At 33.7% G+C, this 24,515-nt stretch overlaps 1 protein-coding gene across 3 annotated transcripts in view; it reads right to left on the bottom strand.

The window, feature by feature from the left end:
* The window catches only part of LOC100370992 (nuclear receptor subfamily 6 group A member 1-like), a 126,412-nt gene that overhangs the window by 6,504 nt on the left and 95,393 nt on the right, over positions 1-24,515 (bottom strand). For all 3 annotated transcript variants that reach the window (XM_085492133.1, XM_085492134.1, XM_085492135.1), the window contains one exon: positions 1,312-1,975. In XM_085492133.1, coding sequence (XP_085348259.1) covers positions 1,312-1,975 — 664 coding nt within the window. The remainder of the gene's footprint in view (positions 1-1,311; positions 1,976-24,515) is intronic.

The raw sequence follows: 24,515 nt of genomic DNA, 5'->3' as shown, positions 1-24,515 counted from the left end.
ATAAAAATGTTGACAATCATTGGTCTTCGTGATCTGACATGCACGTCATCAGGCTGTGAGTTTTGAGTCACACTGACTTGACTGTGATCGGATATGCATGTGATCTGGCTGTGGTTTGACCGATATATTTTTGTCCGGATTTCACAAATTACTTGTTAACAAAAGTTTTGAAGTTGGGACATTGAATCAAATGTTAAAACTGTTGTCCATGAGAAATCAACGAATTAGTAGACTTGCGCCTCAACCTGTTCACCACCACCTTTCTTGCCCAAATTTTTCTGCACTTTTTTTCTTCAATATTTCTTGAAATGAACCCTAATTTTGGAGCCAACAGACAAAATGTGAGTCAATTTCAAGTTTTTACTCCAAAAATTTGGCTATTTTTTTTCCAATCCTCTGAAGGAGTTTGTAATGAAAAGAGGGAACTGGTGGTGAAATGGTAAAAGACTACAATAGACAAGCAGCCTCTCGGCTGAGATAGCTCCGCTGTTAGCAATGCACATTTCAATTAAAGAACTGAAGATATCATTAGAAAATGAACAATATGTATAGTATGTATAGCAATCGGACCAAAAATGACATAAATATTCATCAAAATTAGATAATTGAAGATATCATCACGAAATGAACAAATCTGAGAGGTCCACATGTAGTACCTATATATGTAATATCAAAGCAATCGGACTTGCGGTTTTTAACAAGAAGTCAAAAATATCACTTTTTATCAAAAATTACAAAAATATTCACCAAAATTAGAGAATTGAAGATATCATCATGAAATGAACAAATCTAAGAGAGGTCCACATGTAGTACCTATATATGTAATATCAAAGCAATCGGACTTGCGGTTTTTAACAAGAAGTCAAAAATATCACTTTTTACCAAAAATTACAAAAATATTCACCAAAATTAGAGAATTGAAGATATCATCATGAAATGAACAAATCTGAGAGAGGTCTACCCAAGGTACATATACACCAAGTATCAAAGCATTCAGACTTGTAGTTTTCAAGAAGAAGTCGAAAATGTAAAACATTGACACGGACGCCGACGGACTCCGACAGACAATCACTCATATGATAAGCTCCGCTCGACAAAGTCGACAGTGGAGCTAAAAACAGGTTTGGTAAGTCACTCTCTTTAATCTCAATCTTTGTTAATGTGGTTCCTTTTACAACTGCAATACATTATATTCATACATATACAACATTGATCCTCAACCTACACCATAGGATTAGGAAATCTGGTTCAAGAGCTCAATTGATTTGATCTATGATACAGTGAAAGTAAAAATCATAACAATTAACATACCTGGATTGAGAAAATTTACAATTTTCATGCAGACATACTCTTCTGGGGTGATATTGAGTTGTTGAAACTTAGATGCCAATACAACCATTCGCTCCATTATCTCCATACCTTCTTGAGGGAAGTGTTTCAGCTCTTCCTCACTGGGTTGGTATCGTCGAGTCACCCGGGACAATTCGTTAAAGATCTTCCGGCGGTGGTTACAGGCGGCCGTCAGGATCAGATTCTCGTGCCAGGTTTTGCTCAGCAAGAGTGTGAAGTCTTTAATGGGCACTTCACGAAAGAATGGCAGCCGCTTCACCCATGCCGTCTGATAGAAGAGGATCTGGTCAGCAAACTTGCAGAGAAGTTCAAAGAGTTCAGTATGCGTGATTATATGCCCGTCCGGGAAAGTAAACGGGAGTTTTAACGGTTCCTGCTGCTCGGCATACATCAACTGCTCAATGTGTTGGACGTACGTCTCGCCATCATAGCGGTTGGCCATATCAGAGTCAGAGGAAATGTTCTCTATGGTATCGGACATGGGGTTGCTAAGTGTTGGAGATGGTTGTTCAGACAATCCGTCACTTCGTGTGGGGCTGATGTTCCCGTTGATTCCTTGATAATTCCATCCATCTTGTTCAAACTCCTCTCCACTCATGATGCGCTCAATTTCTTCTGGTGTTAACTATTAAAAAAAAAAAAAAAATAATAAATTAAGAATTGTATATTAGCTTTATATTTTCATTCCCCATTCCCTATAATCACTTAGAATAGACATCAACAGATCATGAAGGCTTTCATCAGTTGTAATGTTAATTCAATGAAAACAATTCCTCATTCGATAAATCTGCCAAACAAGTGACATCATCTAGTTTTAAAATACACATAACTTTTTTTTTTATTCCCAAGCATTCCCACTGAAATATACATTACTGTAGAATACTTTATTTTCGCTTGGAATTTATTTTCGCTATTTTCGCTGAAGTGATGATTCCGTGAAAATAAAATCCAGCGAATATACTTTTTTTCCTATATTTCACATTAAACTCATCAAAAATCAGTGAAAATAAATTCCATACAAAATGCTCAAAAAGCCTTTTCAGCGAAAATTAATTCCAGCGAAAATAAAGTATTCCACAGTACATGAAATGCATAGATACACTACAAACATTACAAAATTGAAAAAATCAAAAAATGGTATTGTTACAACAAAATAAACCCATCCACAGAATAAAATAATAATGAGCACATGGAGAAGAAAAAAATTTTTCCGGAACAAAACATTAAATATGACATTGTGAACTGGTGGGTACTAATATTTAACTCATTAATAAATCACTGATACCGATCTCTCTCAAATCTTCGAATCAACAACTGCGCATATTGTATACCATCATTAACATGGAAACAACAAACATCTTGTTGACATGGAAACAACAAACATCTTGTTGACGGAAATAAGCTGAGTGACATATGCGTTGAATTAAAAACAAAACAATTGCAAAAACTACATAGTAGCATTATGTTTAATTTAAGCATAATTTATTCAAAGTAAACAAGCACAGTAAGCGGGCTTTGATAATGCGCAACTGAACAAAATGGCATTTATTTATAATAATTTTGAATAAGGTATTAAATGACAACTTGGAATTAGAATTAGAGATGTTCAAAAAACAAGGTGATGAGGATCCTTTTAAAATTGTTTTTGTTGCCTTTTTTTCCCTCTATTTTTATGCTATTTTTGCTGAAACCAGAAAAAATTGGGTGTGATTGGCCCTGTTTCAAACTAAAACACACGCTGACCAGAAACAAAACATTTAATTTGTTTGGCCTTATAATCACCTGAAAAAATAACATGATTATTATTACTATTATTATTATTAGATACTAGTAGATGAATCTATTGATGTAGTGTTTACCATCATTGATTAATAACACTAAAGTTGGTGAATTAAATTAGAATTAATGGACTCGTTGAAATTTGAAAAAAAAAAAAAAAATATTTAAAGATAAAATATACAATTTAAAATGTTGATAAGTAACACGAGAACTATGTCTCTTTGATAAACACTTCTTGTTATGTATATGCATGTCTATGCGAGTAAATACGATAATGAAGACAAACATAAAAATCCTTGGATATAAAATCCCTTATGTATACAATTATTTAAAAAAAAAATTCATCAAATGTTACGAAAGAGTTAAATATTAAACTGAAATGTATATTTATTTATTCCCATCATACAGTTACCGATGTTAATTTATCACGTTATGAAGGTCAAATGTGACATTTTAACGGCTGTCGGTTTCTTTAAGGCATTTAACTACTCGTAGCTCATAGCCAGGCAGCATTGTCTTACAAAAAAAAACGTGACATAAGTGTGGTTTGTAGTCCAAAGAGGTTTCCAGGTAAAACCTGCAAGCCGTGATGGTATGGACGCTCAGACCCTAATGTACACTCGTCAGTGTTCTTGTTACATTGGTATGGTTGCGTTAGTATTATTATGCGTTAGTATCATTGAGTATACTCGTGTTTGTTGTTAGTACAATGAATCATGCGTCGGTCTATTTATATTTCATCACATGTGAAAAACATGTTATTTTGTTGGCATACGTTATGTTTCGCATCCACTCTCATTTAAATTTGATCCTATTGAAACCAATCTATTGTATCCAATGTGTCCATTGTGTGTTAATTTAATTCACGGCTATACCACCATCAATCCTTCTAATGTACAACCTTGTATAAGCTTTACACCAACAATTGATTCATCCCCAAGTCAACCAATTGAGAAATAAAATATTCACTATGGCTAACAACATTTTGGTACTCCACCCCCCCCCCCCATACAAAAGACAAAAAAATAAAAACAGAATCCCCAATCCATGTGCGTCAAAAACCCCACCCCAAACTTGCCCACCCACAAGAAAAAATAACAATCTCCTGCTCCGCTTGGAGAGAGAGACATCGACTGTGAATGGGATAAACAGTTTACGTATTTAGCTTGTTTTGTTCACGAGCGTACTAGATTTACATATCCATTGGCTCCGCGCCAACTCTACTTCTACACCTGTAAACAGATCTAACAAGTTGGTGCTACGTACCATCCTTTTCAACTGACACAATACTAAGATCACAGGAGATTTCCCTATAATACGTAGGGCACGTTTTTCCTTTGCTCAAGTTACGCTACACTGTTTTCTTGTTTGTTTTTTTTGAAGCGTGGGAGTTGTTCACAACAGTCAGACTTGAAAGGTAATATAATCATCCCCATTGTTTTGGTCCCATTAGAAATCTATAAAACAATCTTAATTAATTAATTAAAAGCTAAAACAGTATTATTGGGAATTTCAAATTATTCCCCAAAATAATAAAATTAATAGTTAGTGTCAAGACTAATTTAAAAAGAAATTATGTGTGATGATAGTATCTGTTTAATACATGAATTTATATGCTTTTTTATTTGGCAAGGGAACACAAATTCTCAAACCCACTTTTAATAATAATAATAAAAAAAATAATAAATACATAATTATGCTGAATTGAAATAAAGCGAATCAATTAAAGCTGAGATGTAATAAAAAAACAAAATAAAATATAATAAAAATTGAAAAATCACAGTGGCTGAATGTTTTTACTATAAAATACTTCATTTTAGTTGGAATTAATTTGGGAGTTTTTTTTTTACTGACTTTTGCTTTGTTGACTGTAAAATACAGAAAAAAATGTTTTCACCGAATTATCCCTTCAACAAAAATATTTTTATTACGTTACTTTTTTTTTTTTTTAACTATAAGTTTGATGATTTTTTTTTTCTTGGCAAAATTAGTCAGCAGTAAGTCGGAAATTTATGTTTTTCCAAAAAAATTATAAATTATTAATATAAAAGACATAATGAATGACTCCTAAATTTAATTTTCAACTACCGGTATAATTTTTGATCACAGTTTTTGTGGAAAAAAAATAAAATAAAAAAAAAATTAAATTTTGTGAATGATGATGAAACTGACTTTGGTTGAATGGTTACGAAAAAATATTCATTCAAAATTGACCAATTTCTCACAAAATTTTTTGTTCTATTCAAGAAAAAAAAAAAAAATTCTGTTGCTGTTAAGTAAAAATATTTCAAACAAACATGATATGTAACAATTGCTTTGCTTGTTATTCAGAAAAAAACAACAATACAAGCTGGTACCTGTTTACTACTGAGGCATAAACAGATTATATCAAGTAAGCCTGAAAACAATGGCGTAATTACCGCATATGTTGGGATGACGCACTGAGAGAGTTATCCCATGGGGCCGGGGTAGCAACCGTTGCTAGGGTCAGAAATCTAACAGGAATTTTCTTTGGCCTTATTTAGAGAATGGCGAACATTGTTACACTATAGTATGGTTTCATGGGACTCAAAATTTATGGTCATTTTTTAAATCATTTGCGGTTGACATTAAATATAAAATAAATAAATAATTAATAGCGATGAGGATAATTAATTCAAAATAAAGTTTGTCAAAAAGGTGTAATAATTATATATATAATTAAAAAATATATGAAAAAGAAATGAAACGAAATTCAGCCATAAGCATCGCTTCATATCCAATGAGAGGAAAAAAGACAAGCTGCAATAAAATACTAAAACTGCTGAAACTCGTTGATTTACGAGAACAGTTTGTGAAATCCCCAGCACATCAGCAGGTGAACCCTTGATAAAACACCGACAAAGTGCCGCAATCCAATTCATCCAGTTCGCAAACTGCTTTTTTATGTTAATATTTAACGCTCTGGAATGAAGAGCCATAAAGAGGTCATCCACCTTCCCACTCCGCCTTATCTTACACCACAATCACATGATCAACACAGCAAACAGGTCAAATTTACATAACAGTACACACATTCAACTTCACGCTCAGGAGCCAATCAGAAGAAAGGTATTTTAATTAGTTGTTCTCAGCTGTTGACCTTTCTGCTTGTAATGTTTACTGCTATCGTTTAGTGCATTTATCAGTTGGTGTTTACTATACCAAAGTACGGGCCACTACCTGTACATAGCTTACACAACGCCTACATTTTTTTTTTACGTCAACGGCTATATTTTCGTTCTGATTTCCTGTTACACTGTTCTAGGAATATTCCTACCCGGTACACGTGGTAAACAACCTCCCATGTAAGGTTTTAACTTCTTTGTACTATCATTAAAATGACTCTTTTGCAGTCAAAATATAAATTCAGAATCTGCATGTAAATATTATTAACAATTTATTAAAATAAATTACTATAATAAAAGTAGTTCATCTATACTGTTGAGTTGCCATGACAACAATAAATTGTGCAAATATTTTAAAACATACATTTTTGTAGGAATGTTTTTATTACATATATTGTTAAAAAATTTTAAATTATAACTATATAATAAGCTAGAATATTACTTCATTGACATGGTTCATTGACCTCTTAAGCTTGGATAAAAAAATACAGAAAAAAACATGTGTGAAATTAACATCACACAGGAGATGACTTTTTTTTTCGGGGGGGGGGGGGGTGTTACAGGGAAAATTTCAGAAAAAAAAATAGTTATATTTAAAAAACAACTATTTTTTTTCACAGCAAAATTCTCCTGAAAACTAAAACAAACATTTTAATAATTTGCAGTTTTCTATTCATCTCCCCCACCCCGGAGTTTATATTGGTCAAACCCTTAGAACATAAAACTGTACATGACTTGACATCATAAGACAGGCGCCATGGTTGTAAGTAATACGTTCATCACCATGGTAACAATGTTAATGCCAACAGTCAGCTAGCCAGATTGAATCACAGTAATAGAAATTTGAAAACAAGGTCAATATCCTGGAGCACATGTAGATTTCCACTTACTATAAACAACATAAATAAAATTATTTACTAGCTAGCTAGCTAGTCACAAACCAACAACACACAACCTCACAAATATTATAAAACCAGTAAATATTAAAAAAAAAAAAACATTCTTTGTAATAATACTATTTATACATTTCAGTCCACATTAAATATAATTTTACATGCTTAGTTTGTAAATCAGTCTCATTTTTTTTTTTTATAATGCAATGATGTTTTTAATATTGGTTTATGGGTAGCACAGTAGGGGGTGTTCATATATTGTCAAATTCATTACCATTTCAACATCAAATACCATTAAAATTTCAGAGGAATAAAGCCATCACTAAAATTATGTTGCTGCACTTCCCTTGAAAAAAAATAATAAAAAACATTTTTAATTTCAGCCTACATTACCATGGTTACATAAGAAAGGGCCATCCTCAGAATGGGTTTTGACAGAAACCATTATTCTGAGGGGGAGGCAGGGTATGAGCACCAAATAGTGTATTCTCACTTCATTTTAACTATGCCTGAATTGTTCAGAATTTTTTTTTTTTTAAATAAAATTTGGGCAATTATTTGGGGGCTTTAAGAAAAAGTTGAAGCATCTGAATGTTTTTAATTCATGAACTTTCATCATATGAATTTTGACTACTGGTAATTTGCATTTCAAAATGGCTACCAGATTAGTGCTCAACGCTGTATATATGCGACAGTGTCCATTGAAACTAGTGTGAGCATTCCTACTTTTTATTTACTTTTGATGAGTATTTTGCACAACAAAATATCACAAATTTGTAGTGCATTTTGCACCTTACCTAGACAAAAAATATGTATGCCGATTTAATAAATATACAATAACTAAATGCTGTTATTCTCATCAAAATATTTGTTCAATTAGTGAATATATTATCGTGTTCATGTCTGTTTTTTGTATTCCATTAAGCCCACATAACTTAAGTCTTTGGAGATGAGGTATCAGCCCCAGTTGTAGCTAATTATGTAATAATTACATTGACGTAAAATCAGATGAGAACATGCTACGGTGACATAAATGGGTTTAAATATGGCGGAAGCGACATCGGCGATCATTTGCAAAGAATGTTGTAAGTGTATTGGCATCCTAACCTCAATTTGGATGCTATAGCCAATTGTATTTGTAGTTTATCTTATTTCAAAGTAGACAGGCTCATAAATGCGTATCAAATTTAACAGCAGTTTGTATTGTGACTTGTATTCGTTGTTCAACTCGAAATATTTCCATTGGTTCTGACAGACAGGCTAAAACAAGATTAGCTCCATGTTCCAACAAGTTTATATTATTAGGACTTTTCAGATGACCCACAATTGTTAATCATTTGAATGAAAATATACACATAAGACGAAAATATGCGGTCAACCAAAACATTGCCTTATCAGCGAGCCAGCACCATTGTAAGCATTATCCAGTGGCTGCTATAGTCATGCTCCTTGTAAGAATTGCTGGTGTGCGTGAACTCAAGACTATAAACTTACACCGACAACGTAACTTTTTCCAGTAAGAGGTAATAGTAAGCATGGTAAAAGTATGTACATTTCTGTTGTGGTGGGCTTTTAAAACCACTTTTCACTGCATGGAGTAAACATGTTACTTTGAACTGAACACTAATAATTCATCTGCTTGTGTTGTCAACCAAGCCGTAGAATGAGAACTCTACATCTGGATAGCCACACAAACGAAATGCGTAGTTTTGGGACGTAAACAATTCACATTAGAGTAGTGAAGCAGGTCAGAAACAGTAAGAGTTCGGGTAAGAGTCAAGTGGGTTGTCGCGCCAGATCTCAAATGATTAAACCGAGTTATAACTCCATAACTGTTTTTATTGGCAGTACATATGAGGGGGTATTAAAAGTGTGATGATGTGGAAAAAGTTTGTGCGTTCCCCCCAAAAAAGTTAACCCAGCGATGTTTCATATCCACATTTCGATTGCTACCCCGCAAAAAAACACAAATATTTTCATGTATTTTTCTATAGTTTCTTCGTTTTATTTTGGACCAATAATAATAGGCATATTTTCATTTGCTAAAGATCTTTTGTAAATTTGGAAAGCTCGCAAAAACAATTAATTCACAGTGTTTATTATGGCTTCCAGAAAATGAATACAAGAAATAATAATTCCAATGTTTTTTTCTTTTAAAAACACTGGCGTACATGACCAAAACCATGATCAGTGACAACAAATTACTTGACAAAATCAGTGAACTGCATGACTAAATTGGGGAATGACAACACTGGATTACATGAACAGATCAAGGAATGACGACACTTGCGTAGAAGACCAAATTGGGAAATGACGGCACTGACGTACATAACCAAACTGCATAAAAACAATCAAATAGGATATTGCACTCCACCTGTTGCATTACAGCCTTCAACATTGTATAATTTTACAAATAAATCTTACAGGGTTAACCAACGCTTTAATGAAACAATTTAAGCACACAGTACATCAAACCACCCGATGTTGATACCTACTCTTGTAATCTCAAACATGAGGTACGCGTCAAAGCGTGCGATAAAAATCGACCAATCACTGCCACGATAATGTAGCATTAAAAATTGTAACAATTATTAGATAATTACAAATTTTCACTTCACTGATTTCAAGATTATAATCTTATTACTCTTCTAACTGCAATCCACTTCGGAGAAAATATGCCTGTGAGGGCGGTATAGCATAACATTTACGATTAAAATTCAAAATCAAAAAGATCTGATTAAATCAACATTTTAAAAATGCTAAAAAAAAAAAGACAATACATCTTTTAAAAACCTTCAGCCATGAAAACAGTTTTTGCAAATTGCTATCACCATTGTAACATCAGGAGAAGAGGGGTCTATGTATATTTTAAAGTAAACAACTATTTTTAAAATAAACCAAAAAATATCTAAAATGTTTTTTAAAATGCCAAAAAAAAATTCAAATAAATTACAATGCACACAAAATAATCAATAAAACAATCTGTATTCAGAAATGTTATCAAGAATGTGTGTATTCACAACTGTTGATAGTGGCTGGACTAAAGAAACATATCCTCGCTACAAAAGAAATGCGAGGGATATTCTCATGCCTGTAATGTCCTTGACTCTATGACCTGGTTAAGTGATGTAGCTGAAAACATCTAAGCTATTACATAAATATTTGTGCTATATATTACAAAACAAAACATTGGATAAAACTATCGTCTAATATTTCTGTCAATGAGGGAGCTCTACATACCCCGATCGAAAAAAAAAGAGAAAAAAAACATCTCCGTTGTCGAAAGCGGGCGCCAGTACGGTATCTATACTAGTAAGACCCTTAACAATACCCTGGCCTAGTTGTCGTAATTCATTCACTACTGTCTTCATTTATAGTTTATGAGAAGTTGATTATCTACAGTATGTTAGTTCCAAAACAATCACATTTTCCCAATTATACACATTTTAAATGAAAAAAAAAGTAAAAAGAAAATCATAAAAACCTAAAACATTATAAATTTTCCACATTTCACTTAGTTTATATTTGATTTTACAGAAAATCATAAAATGTTTTATATTGAGCACAAAATTAAAAAATTGTTACACCTCAGTTTTTTAAACACCTCAAATCACCATGGGTACCAAAGCATATGCCACGAGGGACATTACCTCAAAATCCCAATTACTGTAAATATTACAAATTTTGGTTCAATTTCAAGTTCAAGCCTTGTTAGAACTTGAAATATTAAATAGTCAATGTTCACACTATTCACCTAACTTTCTTGTGTATTGCAACTTTTCACCCAAATAACATTATTACTGAACGAATTTACACATTTCTGACCAGTTTGACTCTTGAGCCGAAAATCAAGGTCTAAGACATACATGTTTCAACTGAAATAAAAAAGCATTTGATTGATCAGATGTAGTCACATGACTAAATGAGAATATTTTGATTGGTCAGATGTAGTCAGATGACTAAATGGCTCAATGGGAACATTTTGATTGGTCAGATGTAGTCACATGACTAAATGGCTCAATGAGAACATTTTGATCGGTCAGATGTAGTCACATGACTAAATGGCTCAATGAGAACATTTTGATTGGTCAGATGTAGTCACATGACCAGTTGGCCCAATCTCATAAACAGTAGAAGACAGTGGAAACTTCTTATGAATGCAAGCATGTACACTAGCTTATCTTATTTCAGGCTGGTCACGTTTCTATTTCTGTAAGACGTGCTTGCATGTCCAAAGTTCTTGTCTATTTCTATTTATACATCAAAATAACCTTCTCATTTTTTGCGCAGACAAATCCTGTTACATTATGTAATTATGTAACCAGGTGCAAATAACAATCAACCTAAGGGGTCGTAATTGTGGAATGTTAATATTAAATAACATGTATCATTTCACAATGTATTGACCTCTAGCAGAGTATAAAGCTGCTCATAAGATACTTATAACATTTCCCCTGATTGGCAGATAAGCTGCTCCTTGTTGATTTTACTAATCTCCTTGCCAATCAGTAAGAATTTTACAAAATGTTCAAATTCCCCAATAAAAATGGCAATATGGTGTAACCTTGAACCCCCCCCCCCCCCATTCTTCTCACATTGCAGAATATTATAGGAAACCCATAGCAGCTGTAGTATATTGATTGATTCTCAATTTATTCGGGAAAAACAAAATTTAAGAAAGGTGTGGAAATGCAACATCATAAAAAACTACTACATGAAGTGAAAACTCTTTCACAGCAGACTGATTGTTTTTTTTTTTTATTTTCAAACTTGGGGGAAATGAGAGGGACACCACTTAATTTCACAAATGGCTTTCAAACTTGTCTTTGCAATCAATCAAGCATTTTTCATAGAACATTTTCAGGGCAGCAAAGAGACAAAACCAAAACATTGACGATGTCATTTATTATGAATGAGTTACCAACAAAACAAATTTATTTAGATTTGGTGAATTTAAACATGTTATTGAATTTGTTGAGAATGCAATCCGGGATTTGTGGTCATTTATTGGAGATCGCTATCAGAGGGCTGGGGAAAAAAGTCAAGACCATTTGTGTTTTCTCAGTGAACTTGTCTGTCAACATGTTTTATCTAAGCTGAGGTCCAAGTGCATGTTACGTAACCACCATGTTGACATGCTGGAGGGCAAACTAAAATAAAAGAAATGGCCCTGAAACCAGAAGCAAATAGCTTATTTCTCAACAAAAAAAAAAGATCTTCCCCTCATTTGGTTGCAACAACACTTGTCTTCAAGGTCCTCTTTTATTCGAACACCCCCTAGCAATAAGAGGAGGTAACAGACGCGAAATTAGCATATGTATGTGTGGCTAGGTTCAGATACAGTAATTTGACCTGTCCTTCACTCCCTTCAAGCTAGGCAGCCAAATAGGCATGAAAGGTTACGTAACTATGCAAATCTGAAGGACATTTGCACCAACTGAGAGATTTTAATATTACTTTCAAGGCCATACAGGTAGTACGTGATAGTGTTGCCACCTAAAAAGAATTTCAGTTATGTTATTCGAAAATAGAAATTGAAAACAATTTTGATTAGGGGGGACAGTTGAATTTTATCTTATCCATTCATGAAATTTTGTTATTTTCTCCAGAGTTTAGGTACCTGGATTCTTGTAAATGTTTTTGTATTATTACAATTATTATTATTTTAGGTTATTTTTGTCCAGAAACCAAATTAGAAATCTATTTTCTAGATGCACACAATCATTTATAATTGATAGCAGGGTTCTATGCTGAGGATGACAATAAAAGTGAGGTCATTATTGTTAAAAGTTGTTTACTGAGACCATAGGCAATAACACATAAACTACGGAGAGGGGGAGGGGCATATTATGATATCTGGGAAGGACATCATAACTCAGGGAGGAGGGACATCATGATATTAGAAATGGCCATAGAAGGCTTCCTTATCTTAGAGGAGGGGGCATCATGATATCTGGAAAGGCCATGGGAGGCTTCCATATCTTAGAGGGGGGCATTATGATATTTGGAAAGGCCATGGGAGGCTTCCATATCTTTGATAGAAAATGTTAAGTTTGTGAACTGAAATAAATCATTATGAAGGGATGAAAACATTATAAACGATATGACAAAACATATTTGTAACTGTTTTAATATACAATAACATTCAATTAAAAGTGAAAAACCTAAACCAGCTGCTTCAGAAAATACACATATTTTGCAAAAATTCAAGCATCTTGTTTGGGTTTTACTGCTATTGTTATTTTTATTTTTTTTTCACAATATTTTACTTGTTGTATTTTTTATCTAAACTTTATGTAGGGGGTATGATAGCAATAAAGGTTCACTTTTTTTCTATTCAACTCAGGGAGGGGAGGGGGAGGGGGAGGGACATATCATGATTAGTACTAGAGGCAGCCATGAGAGTCTATCATAAATCAGGGAGGACAGGGGCATCACGATACTAGGAAAGCCATGAAAGTCCATTGTATCTCAGCAAGGGGGGCATCTTTTTTCAAAGTTTTTGGAAGCATGTTATTTTCATTACAAGATCACAATCATGTGCTTTTTTCATTTCTTGAATATTAGTAAATATGATAATTGAGAACGGAAAGCAAGAAATAATGAAAATTTGTCATACAACTAATTTATCTTCAGATTGTTAGTAAAATCTCAATTTACTAATGACATAAAGCAAAGACAATATTCAAGCTTGCGAATAACCCAACTTCTAACTATAGAGGGCGCCATGACAGAAAATATCTTCTGTTGAGATTTTGAGAAAGATTTTCTGTACTTGAGAGAGAGAGAGAGCTGCAGCAGAATTTCATGTCCTTGGAATACAGAACTGGAAATGTGGTGCCCTAGTTCACAGGAATGACTTGGCCGCTGAAACGACCACCTGCTTCAGTTACCATTCATTTGCTTGGAGTTCTTAGACAAAAGCAGACAAGCACATGTATTTGTCATGAAAAAGCCCAGACCCAGCCATCAACTTGGAAAAAGCAGACACCTGCTTAACAGACAGAGTACATACAAACTAATGTCATAGATGACAAAAACTAGGGCAAATGTAAATTACACCGTCTTGTATTACTCTCTACTGCACTAATTGTTTATTTTACATACCACATTTTCTGTACCGGTACATGTCATGTCGCAAACAATTTTTCCTTCCTTCAATGCATCATTTTTTAAATAAGTTCTTATACCTGTTGTTAAATTCCATGTAAATTAGTAAATAAACACAATAAATAGATGAATGATGGAATAAATAAAAGAATTGAATAAATTAAAAAGAGATAGAATTTTATTTTATTGTTCTTCAGCATCATACATGCTCTTCCATTTTGTGTCGGGCCTCCCCAGCAAAATCAGGGACAGGTACATCATCTGCTACATCATATTTCGACCGCCATGCATTATTGGACAATGTCATTTATTGGCCCTAAAAATGTGAGATATTGCAACATCTCTGAGTTTCAATCAATCAAGAAGAGAGACTAATCTTACAGAATTTAACAGCACTCTTGCTAATACAGCAACCACCGCTGGTGATGCAAACACAAATCCCAAAGCTAATCTCATTCACAAGACAGAAAAAAAACGAAAAAAAAAAATCCATCTGTATACATTTTGCAGATTTTTTTGTATTTTATGTATTGCAAATTCATTTTTAATAATTTTGTATTAATTTTGTCATGATGACATTTTTAAAAAAAATAAATAAAAAAAACCTAATAATTCAGATATATTCTATGGAAGGTGACAGATGTTGACTTTGGTAACCAAAGGTTAAACAACCAATCTAATATGCCTGTATTGATAATTTCAGAATATATAAAAAAAAAAGCAAGAAAAGAGTAAAAACACGTGCTTCCAGGGCATGACAGAAATATGATTCTGTTTTCATAAATGTGAAAGTTGACAGACAAAGATAGATATCGGCAGATGGAGGAAGATGATTTAGCGAATTAGATGACAGCAGAGGTACTTGAGAGTCCAGTGAGTAACAAAGTGGAAGCGATTACCATATTTGCGCTATTAGAAACGCATCTCCAATAGAAACACCCATCAACCAAAGATTGCATTTAATTTACACCAAATCCTTAAAATAAACGTTATAGGCATATACGCATGTGCTACTAAAAGAGGAAATGCGATATACATCATTGGAAGTGAAGAATAAAATTCTACATGTATCTACGTAAGACATGTGCTAATTCCACCAGAAACACGCGATATCTGAAAATGGTGTTCATTTTGTCTGTCATTTGATTCAGGTAGATGCATTTCTGAGAGAGGAAATATCATTCATCATTAGGCCATGTATAACTCAAAATACGCCACAAGGTCTGTAGTATGGCTTATTTTACACGTAATGCCTGTGGGGGAAACCAAAGCTTTGCCTCCATAATTGCCGCTGAAGCAACGACTTTCAAAATGACAAATCTCCATACAAGATGAAGTCAACTTGAATATAAAAGAAAAGCTTGCCATAAATTTTGGGCATGATTACCAACATCTTTGATTTGAATACAAAACTAATCATCCTGCAGATGTACACCTGTCAAATTTAAACAACAAGTGTTGAAGCATGTGAAAGATCACATTGCTAACAAACAACACGGCTGCCAGTCAGCCATTTTTAATCAAATCGCAATATAGACATCTACTCATTTATGACATATGTGCTAAACATCAATGAAAACGATACACAAGCCTCAGAGTAATATGGCCAAAAAGAAAGATGGCTGCCAGTCGGTCATCTTTGATCAGATTGTAAAATTGATCGAAAAATAACAAAGCGTATCGACGATACCACATTTTTGAAAAAAAAAACAGATGGCCTATTGCATGTACACATCCTCCCACCATGAAGTACTAAGCACATGCAAAGAATGAATGAATTCTGCCTGGAGGGTTCTGAAATTCGAGTCCAAATGGGCAGATGAATGGGGACCAAATTATTTAATTGGAACTTCATTCAAACCCGGTCTATTTATTATTATTATTTATGATATACATGCGTCAAATATGTCACAAATTACTCGTATCAATTTTTACGTTTTACGTTATGAATGTTTTATAGTGTCAAGCTCAACTTGAATCTCAATGCTTGTCTAGATGCAAAATATAATCAACATTGACACTGCAAAGGAGAAGTAAGAATTATTTCACTTATACATTATTGATCTTGAAAATCATAAAAAAGGAATCGAAATTGAAAAAAGTATTTCATCTAAGTGAATGGTTGCATGACATATTAAAGTGATTGCATTTGATTAGCGTATAATTGCCATCCAATTGTTAAGTGAGTGAATTCACCCTATGTGTTTGGTCATTTGATGCATGAACCAGATGATATGATATGTACGTGTATATAAATGCATAAAATCATACGTTCTTCAGTCATGGATGTAACACTGACGACACATCGACAAATTTTATTTATGTATAACTTTTATTTGACAATAGTCATCGCAAGGAGGTGAAATTGTTTAATAAACGTGGTTGGGTTGCGCTGCAAATGCACCACATACCGCATTTTATGTGTACGTTATTTATTTTGAATACTGGAAGTCCAGAATAGATGTATTTAGACATCATGTCTCTCATGACCGATCGTACGATTCAGTCACATGACTTATTTAGCCAATCAAACCTAAGAATAAATAACGATGAATCTATTTCAAATCTAACCGATCTGGAAAATGAAAGTGTAGAGACAGTTACAAAGAGTATAAAATGAATATTATGTTGAATGAATATAAATAAAATATGAATAAATTAAAAAATAACTAAACACTATGAACATTTGTATTTTTCACTTGCTTGACAAAACATACTTCAGTGGCATCATGTGATCATGGTATAAAAACCAGAATGCGATGTGGGCAGTGATAGTACATCAGTTTTAAAAATATAACTTTTTGTTTAATAGGATGGTATGAAAATTACTGTTCTCTTTTGTAGGACACAGACAGAGCAATTAAACTGCGAAGAATACTTATTTAAACTATCCTTGAAAACAGATAATCCTTTTCTCCTCTACCAGTAATAATGTTTTTATTGTATAAAAAAAAAATAATCCCCCTCTACAAACAAAAAGTAAGAACAGACAGAACCTGTGCAAGGTGACTAAATGACAAACCAGGAATATAATCAATATTGAAAAATTACTGTAAGGTAATTAATTTTCACTATTTTGGCCAAATGGAAGAATCAGTGAAAATAAAATCCAGTGGAATAACCCTTTTTTCCTATATTTTACATTCAACTCATCAAAAATAAATTTGATACAAAACAGACAAAAAAAGACAATGAAAATTAATTAACTGAAATATTTCAAGAATTTTGCAGTGAAAACAAATGGAAATCGTGAAAAATAAGCCTTAATAATACAGATATTACGGTGATTGGAATCGGTCATTGCGACAACATGCCTTCAGGTGTGGTTGTTATATACCATTGATTTATGGTGTTATTTTCAAACCAAGTGCTATCTTTTTCCAGACACTATTCATAAATCTGTCTGGGTTCTGTAATCCATACAAATGGTAATGTCAAGTGTGAAAGAGTCCAGTAACCATGATAGGACAGTCTGTGCTCAGACTGTTTAATGATTACTTATCTTTTGACTGTGTTGAAATAACCAGACACAGACAGTACGCAAACAAAGACAAGAGGGGGGGGGGAAGGGAGAGAAAAAAAAAGTTAATATTGAATTTCAAACTGTATATGCGTAGGAGTGCAACATCAAAATGGCAATCAATGCTGTTGTCATGGCAACTATAGATGATGAAGCACGTGTTCTCGGTAAGTGAAACGCAGTCTTGAAAGCAATGGGAGCTGCTACGCCTTAGATCCTCAAGACATGTACACCCAATCCATCCTCAAGACATGTACACCCAATCCATCCTCAAGACATGTACACCCAATCCATCCAACAATCTATACCTGTACTCAATCCACATCTCCATTCCATTTTGTTTTCAAGGAGAAAGCAAAGTATGGCTTCCAAGGAATGCAGATTTACAATATATTAATAATAATAATGATATAATAATTGATCGTCTACATCGTCACGATGGCTAAACTAACCTAAATTAATACACTAAACACTGCACAAAGAAATATCATCTCATCGTATACACTGATATTTCACTCATATATTATACCTAATAAATAAATTATACAAGTCATTGTCAACGCCATTTTGCGTTTGTATTCTGAATTCTGATTTGAGGGAGGGGAAAGGATGTGGAGAAAAAGCCATGGAAACAAAAAAAAAGAAAGACAAATTGGCAGCAATATGAAACCCATTTTGTCTTGCCTTTAAGCAAAATTTAATTAAACAAAATCAATCAAATAGTGTCAGACAAATGAACATGGCCGCCAGTCAGAATCAAATTATAAAATAACGAGTGCATAGAAAACAAATTATGTTTCAAATTTTGACGAATTTCAGTTGATTAAATTTAAACCAGCAACCTGGGTGATGTCATCAATATCAAGTTTGACGACATGTTGAAATATATTTTTTTTTTAATGAAGACTATAACCACCAGATAAACAAAGGTGAATGAAAAAGAAACACAAATCGACATACATATGTCCTTGTACCAACTTTAAACAAAATTGGCCTGGCATGTATGAGAAATGGTTAACGACACAATTAAAACCAATATTAAGCCATTTTTAATCGCATTTAAAAATAAAAAAAAACAAAAAAAAACCTGCAATGCATCAGTAATGCACAATGTGTGATTTTAATGACAAGTTTGACGAAAATAACGTTGATGTCATGATGAAATGACACCATGAGATATTGCGATTTGAAGAACAACATGCTTATGTATATCATTATATTTTGACTTTGTACCAACTTAGAACAAAATCGGTTAAGGCATGTCTGAGAATGATGCTGAACACACGTAAGCAGACAAATAAAGTTGACGCTGATGACTGACAATCACTTCATCGACAGCAGAGCTAAAAATAGGCTTTTATAATGTAAATTTCAATAGAAAACAAAAGAGAGATCACGAGTGCGCACACAACAGTCAATGGCGTATATAGCATGGCAAGATATGCCGACTTATAAAGAATGAAGGTGATTTGTACTGCAATGACACTCCACTGGAGAAGAAAAGTGCTCACAATGACACTAGAGACCAGCGAAGTGACCGCAATGACACTAGAGACCAGCGAAGTGACACTGGAAACCAGCGAAATGACCGCAATGACATGAAACGAAAGTGATGCAAATAGAAAGCTTTGATGAAAATGTTGTTCCTATAGCTTCCATTGATGATGGACCCAGTCACTTGATGTCATCCACTGAAGCAAGCAAATACAATGAGCAGCAAATTATATTCCATCCAATGGCAAGGATTTTCGTCTGCTTTAATAACACCGTTTACTTGAAACGTGCTGCGAAATTCAAAACCCCCCAAACACATTATTTCATATAGAACACATTGCCCCTAAAATCACTCGTGAAATATATAAAAATTAAATAATTAATAAATTAAGCAAAGTATTGATTAAACGACTGTAAACTGACGAGGTAACTGAAATACAATCACTGTAGAATGAATTGCAGACAACAATAAAATTCTGGCTGCCAATTTGAACCGAATCTGCAAACAAAATGATGTTGGTGGGGTGGGGTGGGGTGGGAATGTTGGGTTAGGGGTCCCCTCTCCCACTCGTGATACTGCATAAAAGGAATGACATTGGTTTTTTTGTTTGGTTTTTTTACTAAATAACATATCCTGATAGGTAAATGTCCCAGTATTGCAAGAATTTCCATTACAGTTTCAAACTACTGGCAAGAGATGTTGCTTAGTTTAAATATAAATTGAAAAAAAAAGGACCGTAATCTTTTAGTATTACTTGTATCGCTAACTGAACAAATAATAATAAAGGCTAAAAAAAATATCTTCTAGAAAAATATAAATGAATAAAAATGCTTCTTATCTTTCATTGTTATGCATATATGTTTGCGTTATACTATTTTGAGAGGAAGAGAGGGGAGAGGGAGGGGGCGGGGATTTGTTAATAAACATATAAATCAGTATTTTAAGATTAACTACCGGGTACATTTTATTTTAAAAAAGAATATAAAATGTGTTGTGCTTTTTAATCCTTCATTGTATGTGCCTTGACACAATAAAAATAAGTCAGACAGTTGTCTAAAAATCCCAGCCACTCGTCAATAAATCAAACTAAAATAGATTCACCCTACATTTGAATTTCACATAAGGGGTGGCCTATTAGAACTTAGAGGGAGTTTGCAGAAAAACTGCAAAAAAATGTATTTGATGTACCGGGGGTAATTCTTTTATTTCCTCTGTGTGTAATATTTTTCTCCTAAGAAATATACGTGTAGAATTTTTTCATTTCCATGATTTTCTCCTTTTTAAAAAAAAAATTCTGCCTCTCCGTGTTTTTAATGGTGCACCCTTAAACAGACAGTTTAGGACACCAGACACAGACTACTTTAGAATGAATATGCAGGTTTATAGTCAATACTTTTGATATCAGATCTCAATACAGTATGGTGCTTTTACTTGATACAAAAGAAGTTGACACACCTGCTTTAAAAAAAAAAAAAAAAAGGATTTTAAATGATGAGTCACTAACCGACCTGATTTTTGGGAGCTGTAACCCACTTTCAATGTCAACTCTATTCTCCCAGATAAAGTACCCAAAAAACACATTAACACATGGCTATTAATCAAATACACTATCATGCATGCCACACAACCATATCTCAATGGAAAAGTGGCAAACCAACATCGTCAACAGTTTAAACACATCAACCACCACATTACAGTTGAACTTGCAAAAAAAAAAAAAAAAAAAAAAAAATAAAAAAAAAAATATTTGCCTACACTGGTCTGAACAAGTTTTAAACAGACGAGCAATTTTCAGGAGACTGTAAATTTAAAATCAGACATGGTGTCATATGCACACTTCAAATGTAGGTCATGTTCTTGTTTCACAGTCTGCACGTCACCACTGTCTGGTTAATAAAAAAAAGTGGGTCGGATTTTATTTGACTAGCATAAAGGTGACATTGAAATCTTTCCATACAGACACCCCTATCAACACACCAGACAGCTATTAAAGTAGGGAACAAATAAAACCCATGGTAGAATGAGACAGCTGGGCTTACTCGTATTAATGAATAACAACAAGTAGGGCAAGTTCATCGGCTGTCTGCCAAATTGATGTTTTTTATGTCATTGACGTTACCTACTGTATGTATATGTACGTTTGTTTTCTATTCTCTCCTCCACAATATATTTCTACCTTGCAGCTCAAATTTAAAAAAAGCTGTAATTAACTGATAATTAATCAATGCATGGTAAAAAAGGTATAAAGAAAGCCCACAGATGAAATCTCTATCAAAACCATCCTCTTAATAGCTTATGTCTCCACCACTAACGAAAAGCTACCCATGCTTTTCACCGTTACCCACAGTTCAATGTGATTTTAACTACCATATGTCACCAGAGAATCTTAGTCTTATTAATTCTGAGAATGTAGATTTTAAACTTTATTTTATTTTATGTTATTTCTTTCTAAATATGATGATTTTTATGTTAAGAGAAGCCATAATTTTTGGGAACAATTTCCTCAAAGAAGACAATTTATGCTCATGATTTTGATTTTTTGGCACATTTTTATGAATTTTCTTTGTTATTTTTTACCAAATGACATTATTTCCCATGCCTACAAAAGTATGCCTGTTGAAAGTCTTCGACGTTTGAAGAGAGAAAGTAGAAATTAATTTCCATAATAGCTACTCAATGCATGATCTGGACCATGGTTTTGCCACATAGTGGGTCCAGATTATTCCTATTGCTCTGCCGGAATACACTTCATCTTAGGGTCTGATACTGGCACAGTCTTGCATAACTGATAGACAAATCATAGAACCATTCCAGACCTATAATGCAGCGAAACCAGGCCCTGGGAACAGTGGTTACCACATGGTACCATGACAACATAACAATGGTGTCTAGGATCATGATCTCCATAAATCCAAGACGACGCCCGATACATCGGCATTGATACCAACATATTATTATTAGTTGTGAAATACATAAACACAGTAACATGAATCTGATTCTTTCATTCCTTATTACAAATAATAATTTTTATAAATATCAACCCGATGCGTAAATATCTGTTGATGATGCAAGAAATTTGATATTACATTTCAAGCATGTACTCGAACATTGAAATAACGATCGGCAATCACACACCTCACCACCACCCCACCCATGTTCACGAAACTACAAGTTTCTACCAATTGTATATTTTGAAGGTTTTTTGAGTAATTTAATAATCAGCTGCAAAAATCTTAAGAAAAACGTCTCGAATACATATATGGAATTTCCACCATTCAAAAAATAGAAGACACATAAAAAAAAGAAGCATTTGACACCATTATAAAATGATATTACAAGCACAAAGTAACAGAACTCTACACAATGTATTGTACAAGTTTAAACAGAGTGCAAATCCATTTGTAGGGCAGACGACTGTCTGATGGCCATGCAAATGCGGAATCAGATGTAGGACAAATTCAACCTCATTTAACCACTCGCATACTAATTAGCCGAACAACTTAACAGTGAATGAACAGCAGCATGCCAAATAAGAAAAAACAAATTTACAGATTAAATTAGATGTCACATTGAGAATTCTATTTAATATTTGGTGTTTTATATTTGCAGCTGTCATATTATTGAGTTTTTTAAAAAAATTTGTTATATTGTTATTTCAGTATATTCTATATTACTCTGGCAATTTTTTTTGCTCTTTGATCAATTACACTAACCCCCACCCCACTCCGCAGTTCCTCCACCCCACCCCCAACCCTTTCCTGACTACACTTTAAAAACATATATAGCTGCAAGAACTGTAACAGAAATAGTGTTTTTTTTTTTTAAACACTGAGACTTTATTAGCACGATTACTACAAAACCACCAAATATTGATGAAGAACTTCACCTCAAGAAAGTATGTTTTCCACCTTATGAGGGCGCTGTTCAATATAACGATACCTCTCACGATGGAAAAAGATTTCAATTCTTGCCTACAGAGGGCGCTTGCACACAAGACATCTTGCCGTTGAATTTGGTGACACACTTTGCCTAGACATAGGTCGTCAACCCCAACACAATCCTGTCTGTTCCATTGTTGCAATAAAAAATCTATATCCAAGTGATCGTTAGTATCGTCATGGAGACATTTCATTAGATTACACAACCAATCAATAGGCTGTTTTTATTTTCTCCGCTGAAAGCCTTACCTACATCGTGCTTACGAAAGGAGACAAAATAAAAGGAAGTCAAGACTGATCTATTTTTAGTAGAGGACTAAGGAGGAAAAATGTACAATCGTCCATTTGTAAATTAAAGTAGGGCCAACAAATAAGACAAAGGCACAAGCATGAAGCCAGACACTTTTTGAAACATTTCCAGCAAGTTAAAGGGTTCGTTTACAAACATGACCAAAATACTAAATCATTGTCATTGTCTGTCTGACAACATTTTAAATTTGTTTCATCTCCTGGGCACACTTGACTTTGAAAAAAAAATTGCTTTTTTTTTATCAGGGCCGATCACATACAGGAAGGGACACAAACAATTAAGAAAATAATTTGTGACGAAATGTTCAACTGGAACGGCAAATTCACAAATTAGTATTCATGTCACATTTGGCTCATCTATTACACTGCTAAAGCACTACGCAACGCAACGAGACAGTATCCTTGACCTGTGACCCCCTTATGCAAGTAAAGCCAGACAACGGCTGGTTTTGACGTATACTATTATGCATATGCCAAAGCTAATGGCGTCAGTTTCATAATTTTATCTGGTTCAATGCAATATTAAACTCCGGCTAAGTTCACTGATAAGAACATTTAAGTAGAAGGCCAGACCAGCCAAATGCAATGGAGCGTTGAACCAACATTCAAAAAAAAAAAAATCTGTAAGCCAACAACAAGCCTACATACAACAAAGAAAAGTAATTCTTCATTTTTAGTTTTTCACTTTTCAGTTGCCTTGACCAGACGTTATAATTAAGGCTTGATAAATCATGTCAGTAAAGACAGTGCGTGTCAATATCACCGAAAAATTTAGCATCGTCATAGTAAAACGGTACCATGATATACGACAAAATGGCGGCTATGGTACAATGCCATGATGTCACACTCACACAGACAAAGGCAGGTGGACATTTTTTTGTAAAAACTCTCAATTCTGTCTTCAACACAGAAGAAATAAAACAAAATAGACTATTACATTGGTGAAAATTGCAACAATCAGTTCTACAGTGATAC

Source organism: Saccoglossus kowalevskii, chromosome 17 (assembly GCF_978046115.1).
Source record: "Saccoglossus kowalevskii chromosome 17, keSacKowa6.1, whole genome shotgun sequence".
Taxonomy (NCBI): Eukaryota; Metazoa; Hemichordata; class Enteropneusta; family Harrimaniidae; genus Saccoglossus; species Saccoglossus kowalevskii.
This window is presented reverse-complemented; position numbering and strand designations above follow the sequence as displayed.